The 27,706-nt window shown below is 44.6% G+C and overlaps 1 protein-coding gene across 2 annotated transcripts in view; it reads left to right on the forward strand.

Annotated features, from left to right (window-relative positions):
• HEXA (hexosaminidase subunit alpha) overlaps positions 1–27,706 on the forward strand; it is a 56,830-nt gene that overhangs the window by 24,186 nt on the left and 4,938 nt on the right. The window contains exons 6-14 of one of the 2 annotated variants that reach the window (XM_032174751.2): positions 886–987; positions 1,470–1,602; positions 2,864–3,044; positions 3,977–4,063; positions 4,353–4,425; positions 5,401–5,584; positions 5,786–5,876; positions 6,561–6,665; positions 7,946–10,866. In XM_032174751.2, coding sequence (XP_032030642.1) covers positions 886–987; positions 1,470–1,602; positions 2,864–3,044; positions 3,977–4,063; positions 4,353–4,425; positions 5,401–5,584; positions 5,786–5,876; positions 6,561–6,665; positions 7,946–8,009 — 1,020 coding nt within the window. In that variant the 3' untranslated portion in view covers positions 8,010–10,866. Of the gene's footprint in view, positions 1–885; positions 988–1,469; positions 1,603–2,863; positions 3,045–3,976; positions 4,064–4,352; positions 4,426–5,400; positions 5,585–5,785; positions 5,877–6,560; positions 6,666–7,945; positions 10,867–27,706 lie in introns of those variants that run through there. The other variant, XM_032174750.2, reaches the window with a different exon arrangement.

Here is a 27,706-nt window from a genome sequence, read left to right on the forward strand (position 1 = left end):
AATTAGCCAGGCATGATGGCGCAAACCTGTAGTCCCAGCTACTCAGGCGTCTGTGGTGGGAGAATCACCTGAGCCTGGGGAGATCAAGGATGCATGAACTGTGATTGCACCACTGCACTCCAGCCTGGACAACAGAGACCCTGTCTCAAAAATAAATAAATAAATAAATGAAGGAAGGAGGCTGAGGCATGAGAAGCACTTGAACCTGGGAGGTGGAGGTTGCAGTGAGCTGAGATTGTGCCACTGTACTCCAGCCTGGGCGACACAGCAAGACTCTGTCTCAAAAAAAAAAAAAAAAAAAAAAAAGCCTTACCTGGGGAAGTTCCTAACTCTCTTGAGTTTAATGTGCAGTCTTATCTGACAGTTCCCGATCCAGTTCCTGTGTCTGCCTTTTCCTTTGCTCCTGTGACGGAACCAAAGGAGGTGACACATCTGCCAGCCTTGGCTTCTGAGATTATGAGTTAAGAGGCTACTAAGTTCCCAGGAGGTCTCACAGTTGGGCTTAACATCAGTCAGACAACCCAACACAAATGGCAAGAGGAAGTGTTATCTTCAGGCTTTTGGAAGATTCCAGGCTACCACAGTAGCTGCAGCCCTCCTCTTAATGTAGCCAGAATTTATTTCAAAAAGAGGAAAGACCACTTCTGTCATCCATCTTTGAATGTGTTCTGGGAAAAGTAGAAGTGTGCTGGGCCTTCCCTCCATGTCATCCCTCCCTGATGGGAAGGTTTAATAGAGAGACCCCATAAACACTTAATTGAGAGCTGAGGCAGGTCAAGCCTGTAGGGGTGTGTGGAGCAGCCTGAGAGCCTGCCCAGCATCGCAAGTTTGAGGCTGAAACTGGAGAGACTGTGATGAGTTCACAGTGTGCACTTTAACCTACAGGATGTCATGGCGTACAATAAATTGAACGTGTTCCACTGGCATCTGGTAGATGATCCTTCCTTCCCATATGAGAGCTTCACTTTTCCAGAGCTCGTGAGAAAGGTATGTCCCCATTTCACTCTGACCAAGTTTATGGGTCAATGTCTGAATCTGGCTGTGGCCCTGCTGGCAAGAACAGGGTCTCTCATCCTAACCAGCCAGTTTTAGACCAATATAGGGGAAGGACACTGGATTTGGAGTCAGGAGACTTGAGTTCAAGTCCAAAACTTTGCCGATAGTTTGCCTTGTGACCTTCAGGAGAGAATCTCTTCTGGCCTTATTCCCTTTTTATGTATTTATATTCTGTTAAATGGACATAATATTAATACCTACCATGATTATCTCACTGGCATTATGATACTCAGATAAAACAGATGTGATAACTTCTGGGAAATTATGATCAAGTTTTTTGAAAATAGTCCCTGACACCAAAGGGCTATGGGCAGGTTTTCTGATATCTGGGGAGTCTTGTGGGCATTTTGAGTATCTCCTACTCTGCTAGCTTTCAGGAAATGTGAACCTGAAGGGTGTCTTGTGCCTTTCAGGGGTCCTACAACCCTGTCACCCACATCTACACAGCACAGGATGTGAAGGAGGTCATTGAATACGCACGGCTCCGGGGTATCCGTGTGCTTGCAGAGTTTGACACTCCTGGCCACACTTTGTCCTGGGGACCAGGTAAGAATGATGTCTGGGACCAGAGGGACTCTGCTTATTATGCTCAGAGTGAAGCTTCAGGGCACTGGCTCATGGAAGTGGCATATCCCAGTCTTGGTCCTTGGAAGAATGTTTTCCATTGACTTCTTCCACCTGGGAATTTAGATAGGAAGAACTCACTTTGGACAATGGAGGCTGCTTCTTACTATTAAAATATGTACTGTTAGACTATGTAAGGGCACATTTTTCTCAGATGCCATTGCAGGTAGTTGTGCCTAGAGTGGATGCTGAGGAATCTGACCACCAGGGTAGAATCTGAAAGAAAGAAGCCCAAGGGCAGCCTGCAGAGATCAGTCAGTCACTACCCCTGCTCCCTTTCTTCTGTATACCCTCAGCCCTCCAGTGTGAGCCCCCAGTGCAGGTTAAATGACGGTTGAAAAGGGCTACTGGCCAATAGAAAACTGAAGATACTGGCCGGGCATGGTGGCTCATGTCTGTAATCCCACCACTCTTGGAGGCCAAGGCGGATGGATCACCTGAGGTCAGGAGTTCAAGACCAGCCTGGCCAACATGGTGAAACTCCATCTCTACTAAAAATACAAAAATTAGCCAGGCGTGGTGGCAGGCGCCTGTAATCCCAGCTACTCGGGAGGCTGAGGCAGGAGAATTGCCTGAACCCAGGAGGCAGAGGTTGCGGTGAGCCAAGATCATGCCACTGTACTCCAGCCTGGGCGACAGAGCAAGACTCTGTCTCAAAAACAAACAAACAACAACAACAACAACAAAAAACCCTGAAGATATCTTGTGACCTCAGCGTCAGGAAGTAGTCTCTGGGCCAAGGGAGATACACCCTAGGAAATGTAAAAAGATTCTGGGTGATGGTTGACCCCACCTACAGGAGGAGATAGAGAAGAAAGATTTTGCCAGTTTGGCTGGATTAGGCTCTCTCTCTGCCTAAAGGCCTGTGAGGAGAGCAGCCTTGGGAGCAAGGGTGGCGCCTGCTAGAAGCAGTGTGTCCAGGCAAGAGTGTGTGCACTGACAGTTGTCTGGCTGGAACTCAGCCTCTGCCTGTCTATGATTGTGGATATGTTTGTATCTTTTTACTGTGACTAAATGGTAGTGACTACCAGTGTCTGTGAGTGCCTGAGTGTGCCTACCTAAATGTGTGTGATGTTTATGAATACACTTGTCTTGCTTTGTGTGACTCGTGTCCTTACGTGTAGGACTGTGCATGAGGGTTTATGTATTTGTGACACTCATATGGGGTTTTCTCTTGGCTTAGGTATCCCTGGATTACTGACTCCTTGCTACTCTGGGTCTGAGCCCTCTGGCACCTTTGGACCAGTGAATCCCAGTCTCAACAATACCTATGAGTTCATGAGCACATTCTTCTTAGAAGTCAGCTCTGTCTTCCCAGATTTTTATCTTCATCTTGGAGGAGATGAGGTTGATTTCACCTGCTGGTATGAGCCCTTTGATCTTCCCACTGTGGCCTGATCAGTTGCTTACTCAGAATAGAGGTTAGCACCTGAGGGGCTGCTTAGCTTAGCTGCTGCTCTCAGGGGTCTGTATGGGCTCCCATTGCTCAGGTCCTCTGCCCATCTACATAGAGATCCTACCTGATTTTGGCAAGGCTTTCACTGTGAACCTCTTCCTTCCTACTCTCATATCCTTGAGGTATTGATAGAAAAACCAGCCCTGGGCACAGAATTGTCTTGGAAAAGTTCGGGATAGAGAAAAATAATCCCTGTTTATGAAGGCTTAAAATTGTCTAGTTGAAGAGTCAAGACACAGAATTCAAGACTAATAGATGACAGTGTCTAATTAGTATTCAGTTGTAAAGTCCAAACCCTTGGTTCTAGTGAGCTTAAAAGAGGCTGAGGGGCTTCTTTGAGAAGAGGGCGCTAGAGCTGAATCTGGGGAAATCATTTGGCTTTTTGGAGATGTGAGCAGGGGAAATATTCCAGAAGGAGAACAATGTGAGCAAAATGTGGACGTCGTAACGCAAGGGATCTGCAGCAGGTGATGGACATCAAGGCTTGTCTTCCAACTGGAAGAGCAGATAGGAAAGCCGGAATCCAGTGTGCTGGAGCTTTAAGTTAAGACCTTGGATTCTCATGTTGCAGTCCAGAGAGGATTAACATGTTTTCTCTTTGGGAGTTTGAACTTAAAACTCTTCAGGTCCAGACTCAGCCTTTCTCAGCCTGTGTCAACAGCCCACCTGCTTCACATAACTTTGCTTGGCCACACCTTCCACATGTAGGGCTTCTGAGATCCTTGCTTATTTGATTTTTCAGGTGAAAAGAGGAAGTTATAGGGGGCCAGGTGACTAATCCCCAGGCATTAGGCTTTCAGGATGTTGAAAGAGTAATCTTCATTTTCTCTTGGGATTCAGGAAGTCCAACCCAGATATACAGGACTTTATGAGGAAGAAAGGCTTCGGTGAGGACTTCAAGCAGCTGGAGTCCTTCTACATCCAGACGTGAGGAAGGAAGGAGGGTGGGTGGGGTCCCTTGGGGGTCCTCCTGTGGGGTCTTCCCTTTCCATACCGAGTCAGGCCCTGCTTGGCCACTGTCTGGTCCCTGTAGGGTTCCCTTGTCCTTTGTCCCATCCTTTCGGGTTTGGAGTGGTTGGTTTTCAACCCTGGGGAAAGACACTGCTTAATAAGGAATAGGCCCCTGGCCAGGCTCAACCCCTAGAGCACTGGCACAAACAGTCTAGAGCCCGTCTGAGCTAAGCAGACACTTACTAGACACTCCTCTCCTCTCCAGGCTGCTGGACATCGTCTCTTCTTATGGCAAGGGCTATGTGGTGTGGCAGGAGGTGTTTGATAATAAAGTAAAGGTGAGCCGGGGCAGAGAAGAGAAGAAGCCACCAGCAATGCCTCCCTTTGGTCTCCCCAGCTCCTCCCTGCCTCTACAGAGACTGATCCTCCTGGTTTAGATTGGGCTTTAATGGTCAGAGCACTCTCCTTTTCTCTCTAGAAAGGCCACAGAGTGCTGGGTGCAGTGGCTCACGCCTGTAATCCAAGCACTTTGGTAGGCCAAGGCAGGTGGATTGCTTGAGCCTAGGAGTTCAAGACCAGGCTGGCCAACATAGCGAAACCCTCGTCTCTACAAAAAATATAAAAATTAGGAGGCCGAGGTGGGGGTACTGCTTGAGCCCAGGAGGCACAGGTTGCTGTGAGTCAAGATGTGCCTCTGCACTTGACCCTGGGCAACAGAGTGAGACCCTGTCTCAAAAAAACCAAAGGCTGCTGTGGTATGAGCCCTGGGTTTATGTATCAGAGTTTCTATCTTCCCTCACTACAAACTTAATTAAGAACTATTTCTGCTGCTAGTTTACTTGGATAGGCTGGATTTGTCTTCCTAAATCATAGATTAGGGTCTTCTGGGTCTGTGGGACCAAGGCTACCTTCTCCTTTATTGTTGATCAGTAAGATCCCAGTCTCCTGTCACATGCAAGGACTCTTCAGGAACCTTGTCCCATCCCCAGAAACATCTGGAGACTTTTGGACATGGCAGCTCCTGGGTCCCACTGCTTGCCTCCCTCAGCTCACAGCCAGTATTACTAGCTCTGTGTGGACAGGGAGGCTGCAGAGGGACAGGAAGGAGAGCTGCAGAGAGGCCTCTTAGGGCCCTGGATTCCTTGGCCTCTGTCCTGAGGTGTGAGCTCAATGGTCAGGAGTCACAGAGACATACTTTGCTGCTGGGGAGCAGAGGGAGCACACACCTGTTGTCCCATGTTGCCTGTGTATGAATAAGGCCCAGGAATCTCCTCAGCTTTGTGTCCTTACTGTCATTTGACCTTTTATAACAGATTCGGCCAGACACAATCATACAGGTGTGGCGAGAAGATACTCCAGTGAACTATATGAAGGAGCTGGAACTGGTCACCAAGGCTGGCTTCCGAGCCCTTCTCTCCGCCCCCTGGTACCTGAATCGTATATCCTACGGCCCTGACTGGAAGGATTTCTACGTAGTGGAACCCCTGGCATTTGAAGGTGAAAGCAGAGAGCTCTCCTTGCTAACCAAAGGAGGCTGGGCTGGGGCACAGGATGGGAGGCAGGGAGGTCTGGGCCAGACATTTTCAGTTAGTAAATGAAACAACTTAGCTGGGGTGAGGGCCACATTGGGAAGGTGGTTGAGAGGGACCCTAGAGTTACCCCACCATCACCAGACTGTTGTTGCTTGTTTTCCCTCAGGTACCCCTGAGCAGAAGGCTCTGGTGATTGGTGGAGAGGCTTGTATGTGGGGAGAATATGTGGACAACACAAACCTGGTCCCCAGGCTCTGGTAAGGGTTTTCGGGGGGGAGGTGGAGGGTTGGGCCTGAGAGCAGGGGTTCTCCCTTACAGACCCAATCCCATCTAGCCACCTCTGGACTAGTACCCTTCTTTCAGGCCTGAGAGAGAGCAGGCCGTGCAACGAGCCTTCTGAAGATTTGTGTGCAATATTCACTCTCCACATGACTTCCATCTATATCCCTCCAGCCGCCCTTTGGTATGTGGGATAGGGATTGTTAACCTCACTTCCCAGAGAGATAATGAGGCCTGGAGAACATAGGTGAGTTGCTTAAGATCCAGCACAAGCATCCATGATTCCTGTAATAAGGCTTCCCTCTACTGTTTTCACTGCAGGCTTACCAAGTATGGTTGGGTGTGCAGAGTTTACATTTTAAGGACCTCTGCTGCTGCCACTGTCATTGTGGTTAATGATGCCTTTAAGGTTTATTCTTATTCCCATATCTTTGAGAGAGGAAGAGAGTGGGATTGCTACCCACATTTTAATGAAGGTGGTGCTGAGCCCTAGAACTCTCTGGGAGCCATCCAACCTGGCTGTGGCTCATAACAAGGTATTGATCACTTCCTGTGGCCTGAGCTAGTCCAGGGTACCTAGACAAGAGGTAGCAGCCTGTGGATGTCCAGCACCTTCGCAGGGAATACAGAGCCCAATCTGGCACATGCCCCCTTTCCTCCAGGCCCAGAGCAGGGGCTGTTGCCGAAAGGCTGTGGAGCAACAAGTTGACATCTGACCAGACATTTGCCTATGAACGTTTGTCACGCTTCCGCTGTGAGTTGCTGAGGTAAGCAAGCTGTGGGGCCTTCACACGGCGGAGTAGGGCAGATCCAGGGCTGGGGAACCCCTTAGAGAGAGGAAGAGAATAATAACAATAGCTAACACTTACAGAGGCTTATAGTCGGCCCTCATCCACAGATTAAACCAACTGCAATAAAAAGTATTCAGGAAAAAAAATACAACAACAAAAAATATTGTATAACAACTATTTACATAGCATTTATATTGTATTAGGTGTAAGTAATCTAAGATCATTTCAAGTATATGGGAAGTTGTACATTGGTTATATGCAAATACTATGTCATTTTTATATAAGGGACTTGAGCATCCTTGGATTTTGGTATCCACGGGGGTCCTGAAACAAATCCCCAGTGGATACTGAGGGACAACTGTATTTTGTGGCAAACACTGTGCTAAGTTTGTTACACATATTGTCTCATTTAGTCTTCACCACAACCCCATAAGATAGGTGCATTTTAGAGATAGACGCTGAAGCACAGAGAAGTTCAGTACCTTGCCCAAAGTCACTAAGAAGCAGGATTTGAACCAGGCCGACTTACAGGATCTCATGACACCTTTGCCTCTGTCAGGGATGTGCCTGTGTAAGATAGTCATTTCCCTGATTCCTTCGTTGGCTATGTCTTGAGTACTTGGGGGACACAGCCTAGTGCAGAGCAGAGTCCTGGGCTGAGAGTCGAGCATGATGGTGTGTAAGCCTCAACCATGTCATTCACTGGGTAACTTCCAGCTGGTTCTCTAAGCATGTTGCTTACTTGGATAATAAGGGAAGCATGCCTAGAGGTCCGCTAAGGAGATTGGTCAGGTTATAGTCTGAGACCCAAGGACAGGATTTCACGTCCATATTCATGGACAGGACAGCACCTAAGTCCCCCAATGCCACCATATTTACAGCATTTTAGAGTCAGGAACAGAGGGCTAAGTAGACCAAGAGCATTGGCTGCCTTTCAGACATCCACCTGTTTTCTAAAGGGATTGAGTTATTTGGGGTTGGGGTACAGAGATAGGCAGGATAGAAATAGATGTTGCCAACGTTTCTGGATCTCCAAGACCTGTATCAAAATCACCTGAGGCACCTGTTCAGCTTGCAGATTCTTGCCAATACTTTGCCCCACCCCAAGTGAGAATCTCTGGAATTGAGATTCCCAGGTACATTTGGTGTACAGTGACAGTTTGAGAGTCACCGAAATGGGGAAGGAGATACTGTTGACTGGTGTGAAAAGCCCTTCTGAGAGGCTTATCTTGCCATTTCTTCATGTCCTCTTGCAGGCGAGGTGTCCAGGCCCAACCCCTCAATGTAGGCTTCTGTGAGCAGGAGTTTGAACAGACCTGAGCCCCAGGCACCGAGGAGGGTGCTGGCTGTAGGAGAATGGTAGTGGAGCCAGGCTTCCACTGCATCCTGGCCAGGGGACGGGGCCCCTTGCCTGTGTGCCCCTTGCCTGCGTGCCCCTTGCCTGCGTGCCCCTGTGCTTGGAGAGAAAGGGGCCAGTTCTGGCGCTCGCATTCAATAAAGAGTAATGTGGCATTTTTCTATAATAAACATGGATTACCTGTGTTTAAAAAAAAAAAAAGTGTGAATGGCCTTAGGGTAAGGGCACAGCCAGGCTGGAGTCAGTATCTGCCCCGAGGTCTTTTAAGTTGAGGGCTGGCAATGAAACCTGTAGCCTTTGTGCTGTTCTGCTCAGCTTGTGAGCTATGTCACTCCCCTCCCACTCCTGACCATATTGCAGACACCTGCCCTAATCCTCAGCCTGCTCACCTCACTTCTGCATTACATCTTCAAGGCGTTGGTAGATGGAAAAAGATGTAGGGGCTTGGAGGCGTTCTGGACAGTGTGAGGGCTCCAGACCCAACCTGGTCACAGAATAGCCTCTCCCCCATGCATACTCATCCATCTCCCTTCCCTAGAGCTATTCTCCTTTGGGTTTCTTGCTGCTTCAATTTTATACAACCATTATTTAAATATTATTAAACACATATTGTTCTCTAGGCACTGTGGTAGTGGGTTTTTTTGTTATGTTTTTGTTTTTGAGACTCTGTCTCAAAAACCCTGTCGCCCAGGCTGACAGTGCAGTGGCACAATCTTGGCTCACTGCAGCCTCTGCCTCCCGGGTTCAAGCGATTCTCGTGCATCAGCCTCCTGAGTAACTGGAATTATGGGCACGTGCCACCATGTCCATCTAATTCATGTATTTTTAGTAGAGATGGGGTTTCACTATATTGGCCAGGCTGGTCTTGAACTCATGACCTCAGATGTTCGCTTGCCTTGGCCTCCCAAAGTGCTGGGGTTAGAGGTGTGAGCCACCGCGTGTGGGCCTGTGGTAAATTGTTGAAGGACTCAGAGGCCCTGGTCAATTCCAAAATGACGCAGGCGACTTCCATCCCCCTCCTCCCAACCATTTTCAGCCCAAAGCATCTTCGCAGGGAATGGATGGCTGCGCGGAGGTGGGCTGTGGCTCTGCGGAGGGTCTTTGCAGGTGTGATTTTCTCTAGAAGGAAATGTCTCGTCGTGGACCCAGACTGCCCCCCGGTGGTTTCAGGTGCAGAAGTGACACTGTAAGCCAGAGGCTGGGGCAGTAATGCATCGCAGCCATTTTAGGTGAGGATTTCCTTGGCCGTTATTTGTTAAGTTCTTTGGCTGGGCCCTGGGCTGGGGGTACAATGGACAGGTTCCAGGCATTTTTTTCAGAAAGCTTCCAGTGTAGTGGATACAGAAACTTTGGGAAGGCAGGGCTGAGAAGGATCTGAGTAAAACTCGGTCCTTCAACACCATCCTTCAGCCCCTGGGTCATGTTCCTTCGAGGTCCTGGTGGGAGGTAGACCAGCCTAGCCTGTGCCGTTCCTGTAAGGACAGGGTAGGCATTTTCTACCAACAGAATTCTTGGAATTTTCACAGCCCAGCCTAGCCAAGTCCAGGGCTATAGCCCAGATACACAAGTTAAGGTCCCAGCACTGACACCCACCACAGGAGCCCCCTTACCTCTATTACCCAGAAGCTTGTAGGAGGGGTGGTCCCCAGACAAGGACCCTGCAGAGGTGCGACCCTGCTTCCCTCCTGGTCATAACTTTCATGTTACTATTGCTTGGGATAATGTTAAATAAAAATAGCAGACACTGAGTTTTAAGTCTCAAGTGGATGAAGGCAGAGCTCGTGATACACTTGAGTTAAAGCAGTAAGGTTCTGTCATTTTCTATTCCTGTCGTAAACATTTTCTTTAATGTTATTATTTTTACCACTAAATTAACGTGACCTGGTCACGACTTTCATTGGTAAAGTGTGCTGTTCCTCACCCTCCACCGTTGCTCCTTTGGTCCATTGATCATGAGAGCATTTACCTGAAGGTCGTCAGACCTCGAATGCCGACAGGTCAGAGGCAGTGGCCTGCAGTTACCACCCAGTCTGTTCCAATGCACAGAATCGCTGTTTGCCCAACTCATCTCCCTTCACCTAGGCTGTAAATTGAGAGTCCGACCCCTGAGCGGAACACAGGCCATCTTGTGTGCTGTGCACCAGCAGGGGGCGGGGAAGTTCCCAGACTGACTTCCTGGCTCCAGTCATCCTAGGAAAAGAGTTCTCCACTCACTCCCCACCCCCACCCCTTCCCATTCCAGGAGTCTGTTAAGGAGGCAAAGCAGGCCTAACGGGTATCAAAGCAAAGGAGTGAATGGAGACTGGGAGAATCTTCAACCTCCCCTCTCCTTGGTAGGAGCTGAGGCTGCATGCCAGGTGCCTTCCCTTCTAGGAATCTAATAAAGCTATGTCACTGGTGTTTTCAGGTACGTCTCAAAGGATTGCCATAGGGACAGGATATCAGGATGTGGGAGCACAGGTGCCACCACAGCACTAGTGATGGAGAGTCATTGCCCCTAGACTTCTGGGACAGTGAGACTGTGAGGAAAGCTGAAATGATACTGGGAAAGGGTGAAAGAAAGTATGTAGGTAGAATTTATTTAGTATTAATGTAGGTACACATACCTTATGGAACATTCCTAGCACTCTAAAATCTAGATTTGTATAGTTTCTGTCAATATCTTTTGTAAGATTAATCAATACAGGGCATGACAAGTATGTGTCACATACTTTTTTTTCCACGAAGAAAAAAAAATAAGTAGGAATTGGGTGCTTTGTTTATCAAAACTTGTATTTCCTTTATAAATAAATAAACTTTGAAATAAAGGTTGAAAATTAGTATCTTTTCTAGCCCAGCCACCATTGTTTTTAAAAATCCTCTTTGAAGCAGGTGTGTGTGTGTGTGTGTGTGTGTGTGTGTGTGTGTGATGTTTTTCCACAACATTTTTAAAAATCGAAATGTCGGCCAGGCACAGTGGCTCAAGCCTGTAATCCCAGCACTTTGGGAGGCCGAGGCAGGCGGATCACGAGGTCAGCAGATCAAGACCATACTGGCTAACATGGTGAAACCCCGTCTCTACTAAAAATACAAAAAATTAGCCGAGCGTAGTGGTGGGCACCTGTAATCCCAGCTACTCTGGAGGCTGAGGCAGGAGAATGGCGTGAACTCGCAGAGCTTGCGGTGAGCCGAGATGGTGCCACTGCACTCCAGCCTGGGCGACAGAGCGAGACTCCGTCTCAAAAAAAAAAAAAAAAAAAATCGAAATGTCAGGGTCAGGTGCAGTGGCTCATGCCTCTAATCCCAGCACTTTGGGAGGCCGATGTGGGAGGATTGCCTGAGCTTAGGAGTTAAAGACCATCCTGGGCAACATGGTAAGACCTGATTTCTACTAAAAATTTAAAAGATTAGCTGAGAATGGTGGTGTGTGGTTGTAGTCCCAGCTACTCAGGAGGCTGAGAAAGAAGGATCACTTCAGCCTGGAAGATTGAGGCTGCAATGAGTCATGATCACACCACTGCACTCCAGCCTCAGCAACAGGGTGAGACCATGTTTCAAAAAAAAGAAAAAAATTTAAATGTCCACGAACCTTGCTTTTTTCACAGTAATTACTGTACTCTAATCACACCCATGTTTAGTCTAAACTACCCCAGTAAATACTCCTATTTTTTAGTGATTTCAAATGTTTCAAACAACAGAAAAGTCTAGAAAATAGTAAACCGTGTAACCACTCAGCTTTGTTGCATCTCAATAGTCATATTTGCTTCAGATTTGCTTTTTTAAAACAAAAAAAGATGAAACATTATTAATATCCCCCTTCCCAATGCTATTTTTCCAGAATTTCTTTTTAATCTCATTTCCTCTGGAGAATCTGATACTTAGCTGTGATTTTTTTCATCATTGTTAATAAATTCTTTATGGCTCACTCTTTATAGCAAATTAGAAAGAGATGTTTTGGAAGCCACTCAAAAAAGGGAGTGTGTGTGGGAAAGGAGGAAGAGCAGCTGGCAGGCAGACACAGATGGGAAGGGGTGCCATGCTCGCTGGTGTGCTGCAGAGTGTGTGAGTGAGAGCGTGTGTCTGCATGTCTGGATGATCTATTATGAAAGAGGGTATTTGAACATAGGAACTCAGAGAGAAGTGCTGGTGTTTATCTAGACTCACATGAGTCAGAAATCTGAATGAAGATAGATGTGGAGATCCAGCTAGGAGAACAAAAGTGCTTCGTCATTTTTATGTGCTTGCTGTGTCAGGCACTTTTTTTTTTTCTTTTCTTTTTGAGATGGAGTCTTGCTCTTGTCACCGAGGCTGGAGTGCAGTGGCGCAGTCTGGGCTCACTGCAACCTCCACCTCCCTAGTTCAAGCAATTCTCCTGCCTCAGCCTCCCAAGTAGTTGGGACCACAGGCATGTGCCACCACACCTGGCTAAAATTTTTGTATTTTTAGTAGAGATGGGGTTTTACCCATGTTGGCCAGGCTGGTCTCAAACTCGTGACCTCAGGTGATCTGCCCACCTTGGCTTCCCAAAGTGCTGGGATTACAGGCTGAGCCACCATGCCCTACCTGTCAGGCACTATTATAAGCACTTTACTGGATGTTAATATATTTAATCCTCATCCCAACCAATGTGGTGTCAATATTATCCTCATTTGACAGATAAGGAAACAAACATAGGAAGGTTAAGTGACATCTATATGGTTACACAGCTATGCTGAGTCCGGATTTGCACTGGGGAGTTGCAGGGGATATGACTCCTAGCTCAGCTACCTAACTCTAGCCCCTACTGCCGTCAGCCACTGTCCTGGGCTGTGCCACGTCAGACATCTTCCTCCTCTCGGACACCAAATACAGACATACAGATAAAGCTGGCAACTCAGCTATTTCTGGGCTCGAATTCATTTCTTCTCCTATGTTTAAACAAATAAAATTAAAACCTCTCAGTCCTGCTTTTATTAGTCAAGCTGCCTGAAACAATTGCAAGTTTGTCTATTTCACCACTTTCCTTTCAGGCCTCATGACCCCACAGTTGGGCTGTAATCCTCATAAGGGCCGCTTCCACTAAGGCCAACAATAACCTACATGTTGCCAAATCAAGGGACATTGCTCAATAATAAGGAAAAAATTACTTGACCTTTTCGCATATTTTTGAGATTTTGATCCCTCCCTCTTTGAAATTCTTTCTTCACAGGCTTTTGTGACACCATTCTTTCCTGAGTTTCTCAATGTCTGCCACTGACTCCTTCAGTAAACTCCCAGCCCATAACCAAGGTTTTGTCTCCTTTCTTTTTTTTTTTCTTGTTTGAGATGGAGTCTCGCTGTCTCGCTCTATTGCCCAGGCCCTAGTGCAGTGGTGCAATCTCAGCTCACTTCAACCTCCGTCCCCCAGGCTCAAGCGATTCTCCTGCCTCAGCCTCCTGGGTAGCTGGGACTACAGGTATGCACCACCACACTCGGCTAATTTTTTTCCATTTTTGTAGAGACAGGATTTCGCCATGTTGGCCAGGCTGGTCTTGAACTCCTGAACTCAGGTGATCCACACACCTCAGCCTCCCAAAGTGCTGGGATTACAGGCATGAGCCACAGCCCCTTGCCTTTCCTCTTATACTTTCTTCTTAGTGATCTCATTTAGACAGTCTTAGTGTACAGTCTTACACCTGGACAGCCATAGATAGGTAGGTAGGTAAGTAGGTAGATTAGATGATAGATAGATAGATAGATGATAGATAGATAGATAGATAGATAGATAGATAGATAGATAGATAGATAGATAGATGATAGATGATAGATAGATAGATAGATGATAGATAGATATATAGATAGATGATAGATAGATAGATAGACGATGGACCGACAGACATATATATATGTATGTGTATTTCCTCTGGGCTCCAAGCTCAGATAGCCAACATCTTCACATCATCTGAATGTCCATTACATACTTAAAGCTCATGTCCCAGGCAGAATTCATCTTTTCATAACTCCCCACTCTATTCCTCCTGTACGACTATTCTGCTGGTCATTAGAGCCAAAGTCTGGGAATCATCTTTAACTCCTTCCTTCCTATCATAATTGTCACCACAACATCCCTACTCTGTATAAATAAATCTTTAGATTCATGTGCTCCTCTCTATCTACACTGCCACCATCTTTATTTAGGATCCTAATGAATGCATCTGCCTCAATTCTTCCAGTCATCTTTTTAAACTGCAAGTCAGATTACGTGTTTCCTGCTTTGCCCCATTGTCCAGTTCACTCAGAAGTATACACCAGTCTTCCTCTTCAAGATGATGCCTTTGACCACTCCATAATCATTTTCTGACACTCTACCTATATTAGTTACAAGGAAATAGCTCAAACTGGATTATGCAAAAAAAGGTAAAATATTGTGTCATGTTATACATCTCCACATAACACATTCAAAATTCTGACTGTGTTAGCCTAGATAAACATCAACAGAAGTACAGAATTATATGATCCTAGGGATAACTCTATTAAAAGACCTAAGGACTTTGTGGAGAAAATTACTAAATTTTGGAAAGACACAGGAGATAGAGATGTAGAGATAGGACATGTTCATGAAAGAAGACTCAATATTCATAAGGATTTTAAATTTATCTGCAGGTTCAATGTGGTTCCTATTAAAATTCAATTTTCTTTTTATTTTGGAACTTGAAGCTGATTTTAAAGTAAGTGCAAATCTTTTTTGGGGTGGGGGAAACTTGAAGCTGATTTTAAAGTAAGTGCAAGAATTCCTAAGAATAATGAAAAAGTCAATTTTTAAGAAGCAAAAAATAAGCTGGGCACAGTGGCTCATGCCTGTAATCCCAGCACTTCGGAAGGCCAAAGTGGGCAGATCACTTGAGGCCAGGAGTTCGAGACCAACTTGGCCAACATGGCGAAACCCTTTCTCTACTAAAAATACAAAAATTAGCCAGGCATGGTGGCACATGCCTGTAATCCCAGCTACTCAGGAGGCTGAGGCAGGAGAATTGCTTGAACCCAGGAGGCGGAGGTTGCAGTGCACCGAGATTGCACCACTGCACTCTGGCTTGGGAGACAGAGCGAGACTCCATCTCAAAAAAAAAAAAAAGAAGAAGAAAAACATGTACAACAGTACAACATGGAATAGAGTTGATATCCAGCCAGTATACACTTTGAGTGATCTCATTTACACTCAGATGTATCTTCAGTTACCCTTATATGAAGTCACAGACTCACGCCTGTATTTCCAGCACTTTGGGAGGCCAAGGCAGTAGGATCACTACAGCCTGAGTTCAGGGCTGCAGTGATCTATGATTGCAGCATTGCACTGGAGCCTGGCCAACAGAGTGAGACCCTATCTCTTAAAAATTAAAATATAAAAATAAGTCATTATAAAAGTGTAATTATCAAGATAGTTGGTATTGGTGCAGAAATAGACAAAAAGCCCCATAAAGCAGACTGCAGAACCCAAAAAGAAGCTTATTCATATACAGAAACCTGAAAATATACAGAGGTTATGTAACAAATTGGGAGACTTCAGGTTCTTATAGGAACATGGTAGAAACCTGGTTTTTAATCTTCCAACTTCTGTAAAAACCATACAGAGCAACAAGGTGAATTTAAAAACAAAAAGGCACAAACTAGTGAAACAAGAAAGAGCCTAAAGACTCCAAACTACCTGAATTTAATGCTAATCGCTGGTTCAGGAAAATTCACTTTATTCAAATTTTCTTACATTTATTCAAATATGAGTAAAAATACTACAGATATATATATACAAGAAAAAGATAAAAACCATTTCAAAAATTAAGGCAGGCCAAGTGTGGTGGCTCACGCCTGTAAACCCAGCACTTTGAGAGGCCAAGGTGGGTGGATCACCTGAGGTCAGGAGTTTGAGACCAGCCTGGCCAACACAGTGAAACCCCATCTCTACTAAATACACAAAAATTAGGTGGGCATGGTGGTGCACGCCTGTAATCCCAGCTACTCGGGAGGCTGAGGCAAGAGAATCACTTGAACTCAGGAGGCGGAGGTTGCAGTGAGCCAAGATGCACCACTGCACTCCAGCCTGGGCAACAGAGTGAGACTCTGTCTCAAAAAATAAAAAATATAGGCTGGGCGCGGTGGCTCACGCCTGTAATCCCAGCACTTTGGGAGGCCGAGGCAGGCGGATCACGAGGTCAGGAGACCATCCCGGCTAACAAGGTGAAACCCCGTCTCTACTAGAAATACAAAAATTAGCTGGGTGTGGTGGCGGGCACCTGTAGTCCCAGCTCCTCGGGAGGCTGAGGCAGGAGAATGGCATGAACCTGGAAGGCAGAGCTTGAAGTGAGCTGAGATTGCACCACTGCACTCCAGCCTGGGCAACAGAGTGAGACTCCAAAAAAAAAAAAATATATATATATATATATATATATATATATATATATATATATATGAAGGCTACTTTCTCATAGTGGTAGACTAGGTAATTTGGAACACTCTTACCACTGGAGACAATTAGAAAAGCTTGAAGGCATTGGAATAGTAAAATATTATGAAACATTACTTGGATGAGGTGTAAGAAAGACTAAAACCCTGAACAGTAAGCCTAGCATTTGGGGGCATGTCTCTTCTGGGTGCAATTGCCAATTCCAAATAAGGCTGATAAAATGCTCTGAAGCACTTTTGACAACCTCACAGGGTTGGGGATTAAAAGTTGTAGTCCATTCCTTGTAATTCTAGGAGGCAGGAAAAAATAAGTAAATAAAATGAGAAAGTTTTAATCCAGGGCCCACAAAAAGGACCCTGGAAAACTCTCCACTTTTTGGGTTCAGACCTCAAAAGACCAAACTCTACAAGATAAATTGAAAACAGGCCATTCATTGCTCAGAAACTGCTCAGATTTGAATCATCTCAATCACTAAAATTAGTTTGATTATCTCAGATTGCTAGAGCCCCTAGATGCCTTCCAGAAACAAATGTATATCCATTCTGTAGAAGGAAAACGTACCCCTAGACCTCCAATTATTTCTAAAAATATTTTTCAAACACAATGCCTATCATATAATCAGAAATAACCAGGCACATGAAGAGAATAATAAGGGAGTAATAACAATCAAGAATTTTATGAAATTAATGACAGGCAACAAACCACAGATCCAAGAGTCTCAGCTAGCACCAAGCAGGATAAATGCCAAGTAATAATCTATATCTATACATTATTATATTCAAACTGCAGAAAATCAAAGACAAAATTTTGAAAGGAGCCAGAGAAAAATAACACCTGCCTATAGGGGAACAAGGATAAGGATTACATTGACCTTCTCTTCAGAAAACATGCAAGCAAGAAGAGAGTGAAGTGAAATATGTAACAAAGAAAAAAGGGGGGATAAACCCACCAGCCTAGAATTCTGTTTCTAGCAAAATTATCCATCAGAAGTGAAGAAGAAATAGATTTTCTCAGACAAAGAAGACTTGAGAAAATTTATCACCAGTAGATCTGCCTTGCAAGAAAATTAAAGAGGTTCTTTAAAGAGAGAGAAAATGATCTAGGGGCTATATGAAAAAAACTTGGGGCTATAGGAAGAAAGGAGGAACATTAGAGAAGGAGTAAATGAAGATAAAATAAAACATTTTATTTTTCTTAATCTGAAGTGATGTAACAAATAGCAGTTTGTTCAAAATAATAATACCAGCAATGTATTCAGTGATTACCTTACGAATAAGTGAAATACATGACAGCAATGTTATAAAGAATGAGGCTGGGCGTGGTGGCTTATGCCTATAATCCCAGCACTTTGGGAGGCTGAGGTGGGCAGATCATAAGGTCAGGAGTTCAAAACCAGCCTGGCCAACATGGTGAAACCCCATCTCTACTAAAAATACAAAAATTATCTGGACATGGTGGCATGCGCCTGTAATCCCAGCTACTTGGGAGGCTGAGGCAGGAGAATCACTTGAACCCAGGAAGCAGAGGTTGCAGTGAGCCGAAATCACACCATTGCACTCCAGCCTGGGTGACCTCTGTCAAAAACAAAAAAAAAGAAAAGAATGGGAGAGAGGAATTGGTAATCTTAATGCTTTCGAAGAACAAGATGGGGAGGATTGCTTGAGGCCAAGAGTTCAAGACTGGCCTGGGCAACATAGCAAGACCAGTATTCTCTACGGAAAATAAAAATTAGCCTAGCTACTCAGGAGGCTGAGACAGGAGGATTGCTTGAGCCTGGGAGGTAAGGCTGCAGTGAGCTGTGATTGCACCACTGCGCTTTAGCCTGGATGACAGAGAAAGACCCTGTCTCGAAAGAAAAAAGAATGAAAGAGAGAGAGAAAGAAAACAAGAGAAAAGAAGACTTGGATTATTTATAAATGTATATTGTGAAATTTAGGACAGCAACTAAAAATTTTTTTAAAGAGAAGGATTGAGTACAGTGGCTCACACCTGTAATCCCAGCACTTTGGGAAGCCAAGACAGGAGGATCACTTGAATCCAGGAGTTTGAGAGCAACCAGGACAAATAGTGAGACCCCGTCTCTATAAAAAAGATTTTGAAAATTAGCCAGGCATAGTGGTGCAGGCTTGTAGTCCCAGCTACTTAAGAGGCTAAGGCGGGAGAATCGCTTGAGCCTGGGAGGTTGAGGCTGCAGTGAGCTGTGATTGTGCCACTGTACTCCAGCCTGAGGGACAGAGTGAGACCCTATGCCCCCCAAAAAGTATAACTGCTATATTAAGAGAAAAGAGAAAATGGAATTATATTAAATGATTAGTTAAAACTGAAGAAGACAAAAAAAGAAAGAAAAAAGAAATAGCAAGGGCAACTTTATCAATGGTCTAAATACATGAATTTTTTAAAAAGGGCCAGGCACAGTGGCTTGTGCCTGTAATTCCAGCACTTTGGGAGGTCGAGGTGGGCAGACTGCTTGAGCCCGGGAGTTCAAGACCAGCCTGGGCAACATGACAAAACCGCATCTCTATAAAAAGTACAAAAAGCCGGTGTGGTGTTGTGTGCATGTAGTCCCAGCTACTCCGGAGGCTGAGGCAGAGGCTGAGGCAGAGGCAGGAAGATCACCTGACCCCAGGAGGTCAAGGCTGCAGTGAGTTGTGATTGTGCCTGGGTGACAGAGAGACCCTGACTCTAATAATAATAATAATTTAAAAACAAGACCTAACTTGTGTTGTCTATAAGAAATCAACTTTAAATATAGACACAGATGGGTTAAAAGTAAAGGGATGGAGAAAGATGCATCATGCTAACACTAATCAAAAGAAGGCTGGAGGCTGGGCATGGTGGCCCAGCACTTTGGGAGGTCGAGGCGGGAGGATCACTTAAGGCCAGGAGTTTGAGACTAGCCTGGGCAATATAATGAGACCCCCCCATCTCTATGAAAGAAAAAAGAAAGCTGGGTTAGTTTCAGATTGAGTCAGCCTCAGAGCTAGGAAAATTATGAAAGATAAAGAGGGCCAGGTGCGATGGTTCATGCCTGTAACCCCTGCACTTTGGGAGGCCGAGGCAGGAGGATCACTTGAGACCAGCCTGGGCAACATGGTGAAATGCCATCTCTACAAAAAATACAAAAGTTAGCCAGGCGAGGTGGTATGTGCCTGTAGTCCCAGCTACTCAAAAGGGTGAGGCGAGAGGATCACTTGAGCCTGTGAGTTTGAGGCTGCAGTGAGCCATGATTGCAACAACACTGCACTTCAGCCTTGGTGACGGAGCAAGACCCTGTCTCAAAAAAAAAAAAAAAAGAAAGAAAAAAAGGATAAAGAGAGGGCCATTACACAATGATAAAGAGATCAGTTCTTCAAGAAGATATAATCCTTTATGGGTTGCCCTAGTATCAAAATACATAAGAGAGAAAAAAAAAAATTGATAGAACTGCAAAAAGAAATAAACAAATCTGCTATTATAGTTGGAGTTTTTGACAGCCCTATATTAGGAGTTAACAGATCCAGGAGGAAGATTGGTAGTGACACAGTTGAAGTGAACAGCAACATGAGTCAACTTGGTCTATATATTCATTTCAAGTTCACATGGAATATTCACCAAGGTAGACCACATTTTTGGGCATAAAACACTCCTTAACATATTTAAAGAGCTTGTCAAAAACAAAAAAAAATTAAAAGAATCAAAAAGAAAATACTGAAAAAACACAAAATTAAAATTAACAAACACTTTTTTTTTTTTTTTTGTGGAGATGGAGTCTCACTCTGTCGCCCAGGCTGGAGTGCAGTGGTGCAATCTCAGCTCACTGCAACCTCCGCCTCCCAGGTTCAAGCGATTCTCGTGCCTCAGCCTCCGGAGTAGCTTATTAACCAATACACTTCTGAATAATACATAGGCCAAAGAAAAAGACTCAAAACCAGCCTGGGAAACATAGTGATACCCCATTTCTAAAAAAATAAATAATAATAATAAATTAGCTGGGTGTGGCACACACTTGTGGTCCCAGCTACTCGGGAGGCTGAGGTGGGAGGATCACTTGAGCCCAGGCAGTCAAGGCTGCAGTGAGCTATTGTGATGGTTAATATCAAGTGTCAATTTGATTGGATTGAAGGATGCAAAGTATTGTTCCTCCGTATGTCTGTGAGGATGTTGCCAAAGGAGATTAACAAGTCAGACCCATCCTCAATCCAGTGGTCACAATCTAATCAGCTGCCAGTGCAGCTGGAATAAAGCAGGCAGAAGAACGTGGAAGGACAGACTGGCTGAGTCTTCTGGTCTTCATCTTTCTCCTGTGCTGGATGCTTCCTGCCTTCAGACATCGGACTCCAAGTTCTTCAGCCTTGGACTCTTGGACTTAAGTGATTTGCCAGGGACCCTATGGCCTTTGGCCACAGACTGAAGGCTGCACTGTCAGCTTCCCTCTTTTGAGGTTTTGGGACTCAGACTGGCTTCTTGCTCCTTAGCTTGCAGACGGCCTATTGTAGGACTTCACCTTGTGATCATTTGAGTCGATACTCCTTAATAAACTCCCTTTCGTATGTACATCTGTCCTGTTAGTCCTGGCCTTCTAGAGAACCCTGGCTAATACAGCTATGATCATGCCACTGCACTCCAGCCTGGGTGACAGAGTGAGACCCCACCTCAAAAAAGAAAAAAGAAGAAGACTCAAGAAATTTTGAAAATATTTTAAACTAAATGAAAATGAAAAATACGACTTATCAAAATTTGTGAGATGTAGTAAAAGCAATGCTGCAAGAGAAACCTGTAGCATTGAATGTATATATTCCAAAGGAAGAAAGATATAAAATCAATAATCGGCTTCCACTTCTGGAAACTAGACATAGACAATTAAATTTCAAATAAGGAGAGAAAAGAAATAATAAAAATTAGCCACCCTGGCCTACATAGAGAGACCCTGTCTCTACAAAAAAAATTAAAAAAACTTACCCAGGTGTGGTGGTACATGCTTGTAAATCCTAGCTTCTCAGAAGACTGAGGCAAGAGGATCAATTGAGCCCAGGAGGTGGAGGCTGCAGTGAGCCATGATTGCACCACTGCACTTTCGCCTGCGTGACAGATTTGTGGGCATAGAATTCTTCATAATATTCCTTTATTATCCTTCTTTTTTTTTTTTGAAATGGAGTCACTACCTCTGTTGCCCAGACTGGAGTACAGTGGCATGATCTCGGCTCACTGAACCTCTGCCTCCCAGGTTCAAGCGATTCTCCTCAGCTTCCCGAGTAGCTGGGATTACAGGCACCTGTCACCATGCCCCACTAATTTTTTTTTTTTTTTTTTTGAGATGGAGTCTCGCTCTGTTGCCCAGGCCGGAGTCCCGTGGCGCTACCTCAGCTCACCACAAGCTCCGCCTCCCGGGTTCACGCCATTCTTCTGCCTCAGCCTCCCAAGCAGCTGGGACTAAAGGCGCCCGCCACCACATCTGGCTAATTTTTTTTTGTATTTTTAGTAGAGATGGGTTTTCACCGTGTTAGCCAGGATGGTCTCGATCTCCTGACCTCGTGATCCGCCCACCTCGGCCTCCCAAAGTGCTGGGATTACAGGCGTGAGCCACCGCTGCCGGCCTAATTTTTGTACTTTTAGTAGAGATGGGGTTTCTCCGTGTTGGCCAGGCTGATCTCAAACGCCTGACCTAAAGTGATCTGGCTGCTTCGGCCTCCCAAAGTGGTGAGATTACAGGCGTGAGCCACTACACCCAGCCTGCGTTATTATCTTGTTGATGCTCATGGAATCAATAGTGATGGCCTATCTCTATTTGTTGTTGTTGTTCTTGTTTTGTTTTGAGACTGGGGCTCATTCTGTCCAGGCTGGAGTGTAGTGGCACAATCACGGCTCACTGCAGCCTTGACCGACCCAGACTCAGATGATCCTCCCACCGAAGCCTCCCAAGTAGCTGGCACTACAGGCATGTGCCACCAAGCCCAGCCAATTTTTATATTTTGTAGAGACAGGGTTTCCCCGTGTTGCCCAGGCTGGTCTTGAACTCCTGGACTCCAGCAATTGCTCGCTTCAGCCTCCCAAAGTGCTGGGGTTACAGGAGTGAGCCCCATCTCTAATGTTTGACATTAATAATTTGTGTCTTATTTTTTTCTTTGTAAGCCTGGCTAGAGGTTTGTTAATTTTATTATCTTTTCAAAGAATCATCTTTTGATTTTGTTTTTTTTCTCTCTATTTTCTGTTTTCAATTTCATTGATTTCTGTTCTAATTTTTAAAGTTCTGGAGATATTGGAGTGGTCTGAACTTTATGAGATCTTGAGACTAACAAATCAACACTTCCTTCCAGGACAAAGCCCAAATAGAGGAGAAACTGCTGGCAGTAGAATCCAAATAGAACTTAGTAGAGATAATAAAGGCAAAAAAAAAGAGAGAAGGTCCAGATAGAAGTAGGTGGGGTAGTAGAGGATGCCTGTCTCGGGAGTCAAAGATCATATTTGTATCACCTATTTTAAGGTAAAGAAAACTCTAAAGCTTGAAGCTAGAAAAGCTATTCTTGGTCGGGCGCGGTGGCTTATGCCTGTAATCCCAGCACATTGGGAGGCCGAAGCAGGCAGATCACTTAAGGTCAGGAGTTCGAGACCAGCCTGGCCAACATGGTTAAAAAAAGAAAAATTAGCTGAGTGTGGTGGTGGGCGCCTGTAATCCCAGCTACTCGGCAGGCTGAGGCAGGAGAATCTCTGGAACCTGGGAGATGGAGGTTACAGTGAGCCAAGATCGTGCCACTGCACTCCAGCCTAGGTGACAGAGTGAGACTCCATCACACAAAAAAGAAAAAGGCTCTTCTTCCTATTGCTTTTTCTAAACAGAAAAACTCATTGCCCTTAAAAATGAGCAATTAATGGCCAGGCGCGGTGGCTCAAGCCTGTAATCCCAGCACTTTGGGAGGCCGAGGTGGGCGGATCACGAGGTCAGGAGATCGAGACCATCCTGGCTAACACGGTGAAACCCTGTCTCTACTAAAAATACAAAAAAATTAGCCGGGCGTGTTGGCAGGCGCCTGTAGTCCCAGCTACTCGGGAGGCTGAGGCAGGAGAATGGCGTGAACCCGGGAGGCGGAGCGTGCAGTGAGCCGAGATCGCGCCACTGCACTCCAGCCTGGGGGACAGAGAAAGACTCCGTCTCGGAAAAAAAAAAAAAAAAAAAAAAAATGAGCAATTAGGAATTAGGCCAGGCATGGTGGCTCACCCCTGTAATCCCAGCACTTCCAGAGGCCGAGGCAGGTAGATCACCTGAGGTCAGGAGTTCAAGACCAGCTTGGCCAGCATGGCAAAATCCCATCTCCACTAAAAACACAAAATTAGCTAGGTGTAGTGGCGTGCGCCTGTAATCCCAGCCACTTGGGAGGCTGAGGCAGGAGAATCGCTTGAACCTGGGAGGCGGAGGTTGCAGTGAGCCGAGATCATGCCACTGCACTCCAGCCTGGGCAACAAGAGCGAAACTCCATCTCAAAAAAAAACAGCAATTAAAACTACTCAATTGAAGTCTTTTATGAAGTACATAAAAGAGGAAGATAGGGAATAATACCATAATGTCCCTGTTGACAATGAAATTATGACAGAAAGATTTACCCTTAAAACAAAAGAAAACCATTAAGAAAAGGCACTATGAAAAATCCATATAAGAATTAGAAAAATTCAAAAATGTGATGATTGGAAAAAAATAAGATGTTTAAAAGTGAGGTTACAGAACTCAGGAGGGAATTAGAATAAATGAAAAGTTATTTCAGAAATAAAGTCTATTCTAGAAGTTTCACAAGCAAAAATGACAGTGGATAATACCTTCGGACAAATAGAAGATTCAATGGAGGTGATCTGCCCTCTTTGACCTCCCAAAATATTGGGATTACAGGTGTGAGCCACCACACCTGGCCATGGAGGATTTTTTAAAAAAAATTTTTAAAGAAGAAAGAGATAAAAAAGGATTTGGGAGAAATTGATTAAAAAAAAACAAGACAAACAAAAAAAACAAGATAGGCAGAAGATCTAACATATGTATGATAGGATTTCCTGAAGAGGAAAGGGAAAGCAACAGACCAGAACATGCACTAAAACTATACTTTCATACCTTTTTTTTTTTGAGAGGGAGACTTGTTCTGTTGCCCAGGCTGGAGGGCAATGGCGTAATCTTGACTCACTGCAACCTCTGCCTTCCAGGTACAAGTGATTCTCCTGCATCAGCCTCCCAAGTAGCTGGGATTACAGGTGCCCACCACCACACCTGGCTAATTTTTGTATTTTTAGTGGAGACGGGGTTTCACCATATTGGCAAAGCTGTTCTTGAACTTCTGACCTCAAGTGATCCACCCACCTCGGCCTCCCAAAGTGCTGGGATTACAGGCGAAAGCCACCATGCCCGGCCTAACAGGTTTTTTTTGTTTTCTGTTTTTTATTTTTCTGAAATAAAAAGGCTTCAAACTACAGGTTGAATAGACACACATGTACCTGGGGTGAACAAACCTGGAATGGCCAACACCTGAAGAGATAATGACACATTCAGTGCCAGTGCTGGGGCCATGTTATGCAGATGAACCAAAGATGACCTTTGTATATTGGCCCTATGTTGTTTACTTTTTCAGAGCAGGCTGGGACCCATTAGCTCGAAAGCCCATTGGCACCAAACTCAAATTTTTACATATCCAACTATTTTAAATTTAGCCCAAATAGAATAGCCTTCACCATTGTTCTGATTTAGGCTGAGACAACTAGACCTTTATAATCCTGTATTAATCAGTCATTGGATTTGGGCTGCCGTGGGAAGGGGCATGACCTTGAGGCCAACTCTGAAGGGGACAGCAATCCCCTAAACTATAACAACACATTCTTCACTGAAGAGTTGGGGGAAGGGAGGTCTTGACCATCATACCACAATGGCAGCACATCACACCACATGGGGGAAAGAAAATAACTGGGGAAACAATGATCGACAATCCTCTAGAATTGAGGGAAGACATAAATGTGCAGATTTAGAAAGCACAAGAAATTTTAAGCAACTAAACACATCCTTGTAAAAGTGAAGATTGCCAGAAGAAATCAAAAGATCTTAAGAGCAGTCAGGGAAACACCAACTACCTGCAAATTGACTGCCAGTTGATGTCTCGTAAGCAAAAATGGAAACCAAAGTATGGTGAAATAAAAACTCCAAAGTGAAGTAAGAGAAAATAATTATATATTTACTAAGTTATTATTCAAGAAGTGATTTGAAATAAAGAATTTCCAGATAAGCAAAGCAGAGCTTATCACCAACAGTCTCTTGACTAAAGGAACTTCTAAGGCACTAATTCTTAACCTTGCTTCCACACACATTGGATTCAACAACGGAGCTTTAAAACATGCTGATGCCTGAGTCCCACCCCAGCAATTCTGATTCAACTAGTCTAGGCTGTGGATGTATCAAGGCCCCTTCTCCCACCTGCTATCAGGGTGTCATCAGAGAATGTCAATTGAGGAGCTAGGACTTGTGTACCCACCCAGCATTAACAGATACACCTCTTATGGGTTCAGTGGAGACCACATGGGACTCCTCTCCCTTCTTGATAGAGCAGTATCATAGGAGTCTCTAGCTGGAAACTTCCACTCCTGCCCAGCAGTGAGGCCACCTTCCCTTTCATTTGAGGTGGTTTCAGCAGAGATCTAGTAGGAAACCTTAACTTCCACCCTTATCTCACAATAACCAAGGCAGTGTCCTTGTTTCCTCACTAGTTGGGGGTCAAAGGAGGCCTGCTAAACATGTTTAAATTAGATATAACATTTAAATAAGATCCAGAATCTCATAATAAAATACCCAAAATGTTCAGGAATCAATTGAAAATCTCTCATTATACTAAGAATTTAGAAGATCTCAACTTTAACGAGAAAAGAATCAATAGGCACCAATACTGAGATGACACACATACCAGAATTATCTGTCAATAACTTTTAAGCAGCCATCATGAAATGCATCATAAGCACTTTCAAACACACTTGAAACAAATGGAAAAATAGAAAGTCTTAGAAAAAAATAGAAAATATAAATGAAGACCACATGGAAATTTGTTTTTTTCAGATGCAGTCTTGCTCTGTTGCCCAGATGGGAGTACAGTGGTATGATCCTGGCTCATTGCAACCTCCACCCCCCGGTTCAAGTGATTCTCCTGCCTCAGTCCCCCAAGTAGCTGGGACTACAGGCACATGCTGCCACACACAGCTAATTTTTATATTTTTAATAGAGACAAGGTTTCACCATGTTGGCCAGGCTGGTCTCAAACTCCTGACCTCATGTGATCTGCCTGCCTCAGCCTCCCAAAGTGCTGGGATTACAGGTGTGAGCCACCACACCTAGCCCACAAGGAAATTTTAGAATTAAAAAATACAATCGAAATGATAAACTCAATGGATTCAGTGTCAGAATAGAGATGATAGAGGAAAGCATCAGTGAACTTGAAGATAGAACAATAGAACTTACCCAATCTGAACAACAGAGAGAAAACAGACTTAAAAGAAAATAGATAGAATCTGACTCCCTAACCCCTTTGGCCATGGCAGGCACCTTTTGGACTGGGCAGCCACTGCTTGGGCAGAGTAAAAGGTGCCAGGAGGAGCATGGGGGTGGAAGTCCTATCAGCCAAGAAATAAAAGTTTACCTCAGAGCTGCAAAAAAAAAAAAAAAGAAAAAAAAGAAAGAAAGAAAGAAAGAAAATAGAATCTCAGGGACTTATAGGATTATAACAAAAGATCTAACACTCCTATCATGGAGAGAGAGGAGAGAGGAGACGGGCTTAAAAAGTACTTGAAGAAATAATGGCTGAAAACTGTTCAAATTTAACAAAAGACATAAATCTCCAGATTAAAGAAACAAAGTGAGCCCCAAACAGGATAAAGCCAAAGAAATCCATATCAGGACACATAATAATCAAACTTCTGAAAGTTAAAGATAAACATAGAATTCAGAAAGAGATGACAATCTCTTATGTATAAGAGAAAAACAGGATCTTTCATCAGATACTACAAAGGCCAGAAAGAAGTGGCACATTTTTCAAGAGCTGAAAGAAAAGAACTGTCAAACCAAAATTCAATATCCAGCAAAAGTATCCTTCAGAAATGGAGGGGAGATCAAGACATTCTCAGATGAAGGAACACTTAGAGAATCTGTCACCAACATAACTACCCTAAACGAATGGCTAAAGGAAGTTCTTAAAATGTAAAGGAAATGATAAAAGAAGGAATCTTGGACTATCAGAAAGGAAGAAAAAACAACTGAAAGAAGGAAAATGTGGGTAAATGCCA

The sequence above is a fragment of the Hylobates moloch genome, unplaced genomic scaffold (genome assembly GCF_009828535.3).
Source record: "Hylobates moloch isolate HMO894 unplaced genomic scaffold, HMol_V3 SCAFFOLD_14, whole genome shotgun sequence".
In the NCBI taxonomy this organism is placed as follows: Eukaryota; Metazoa; Chordata; class Mammalia; order Primates; family Hylobatidae; genus Hylobates; species Hylobates moloch.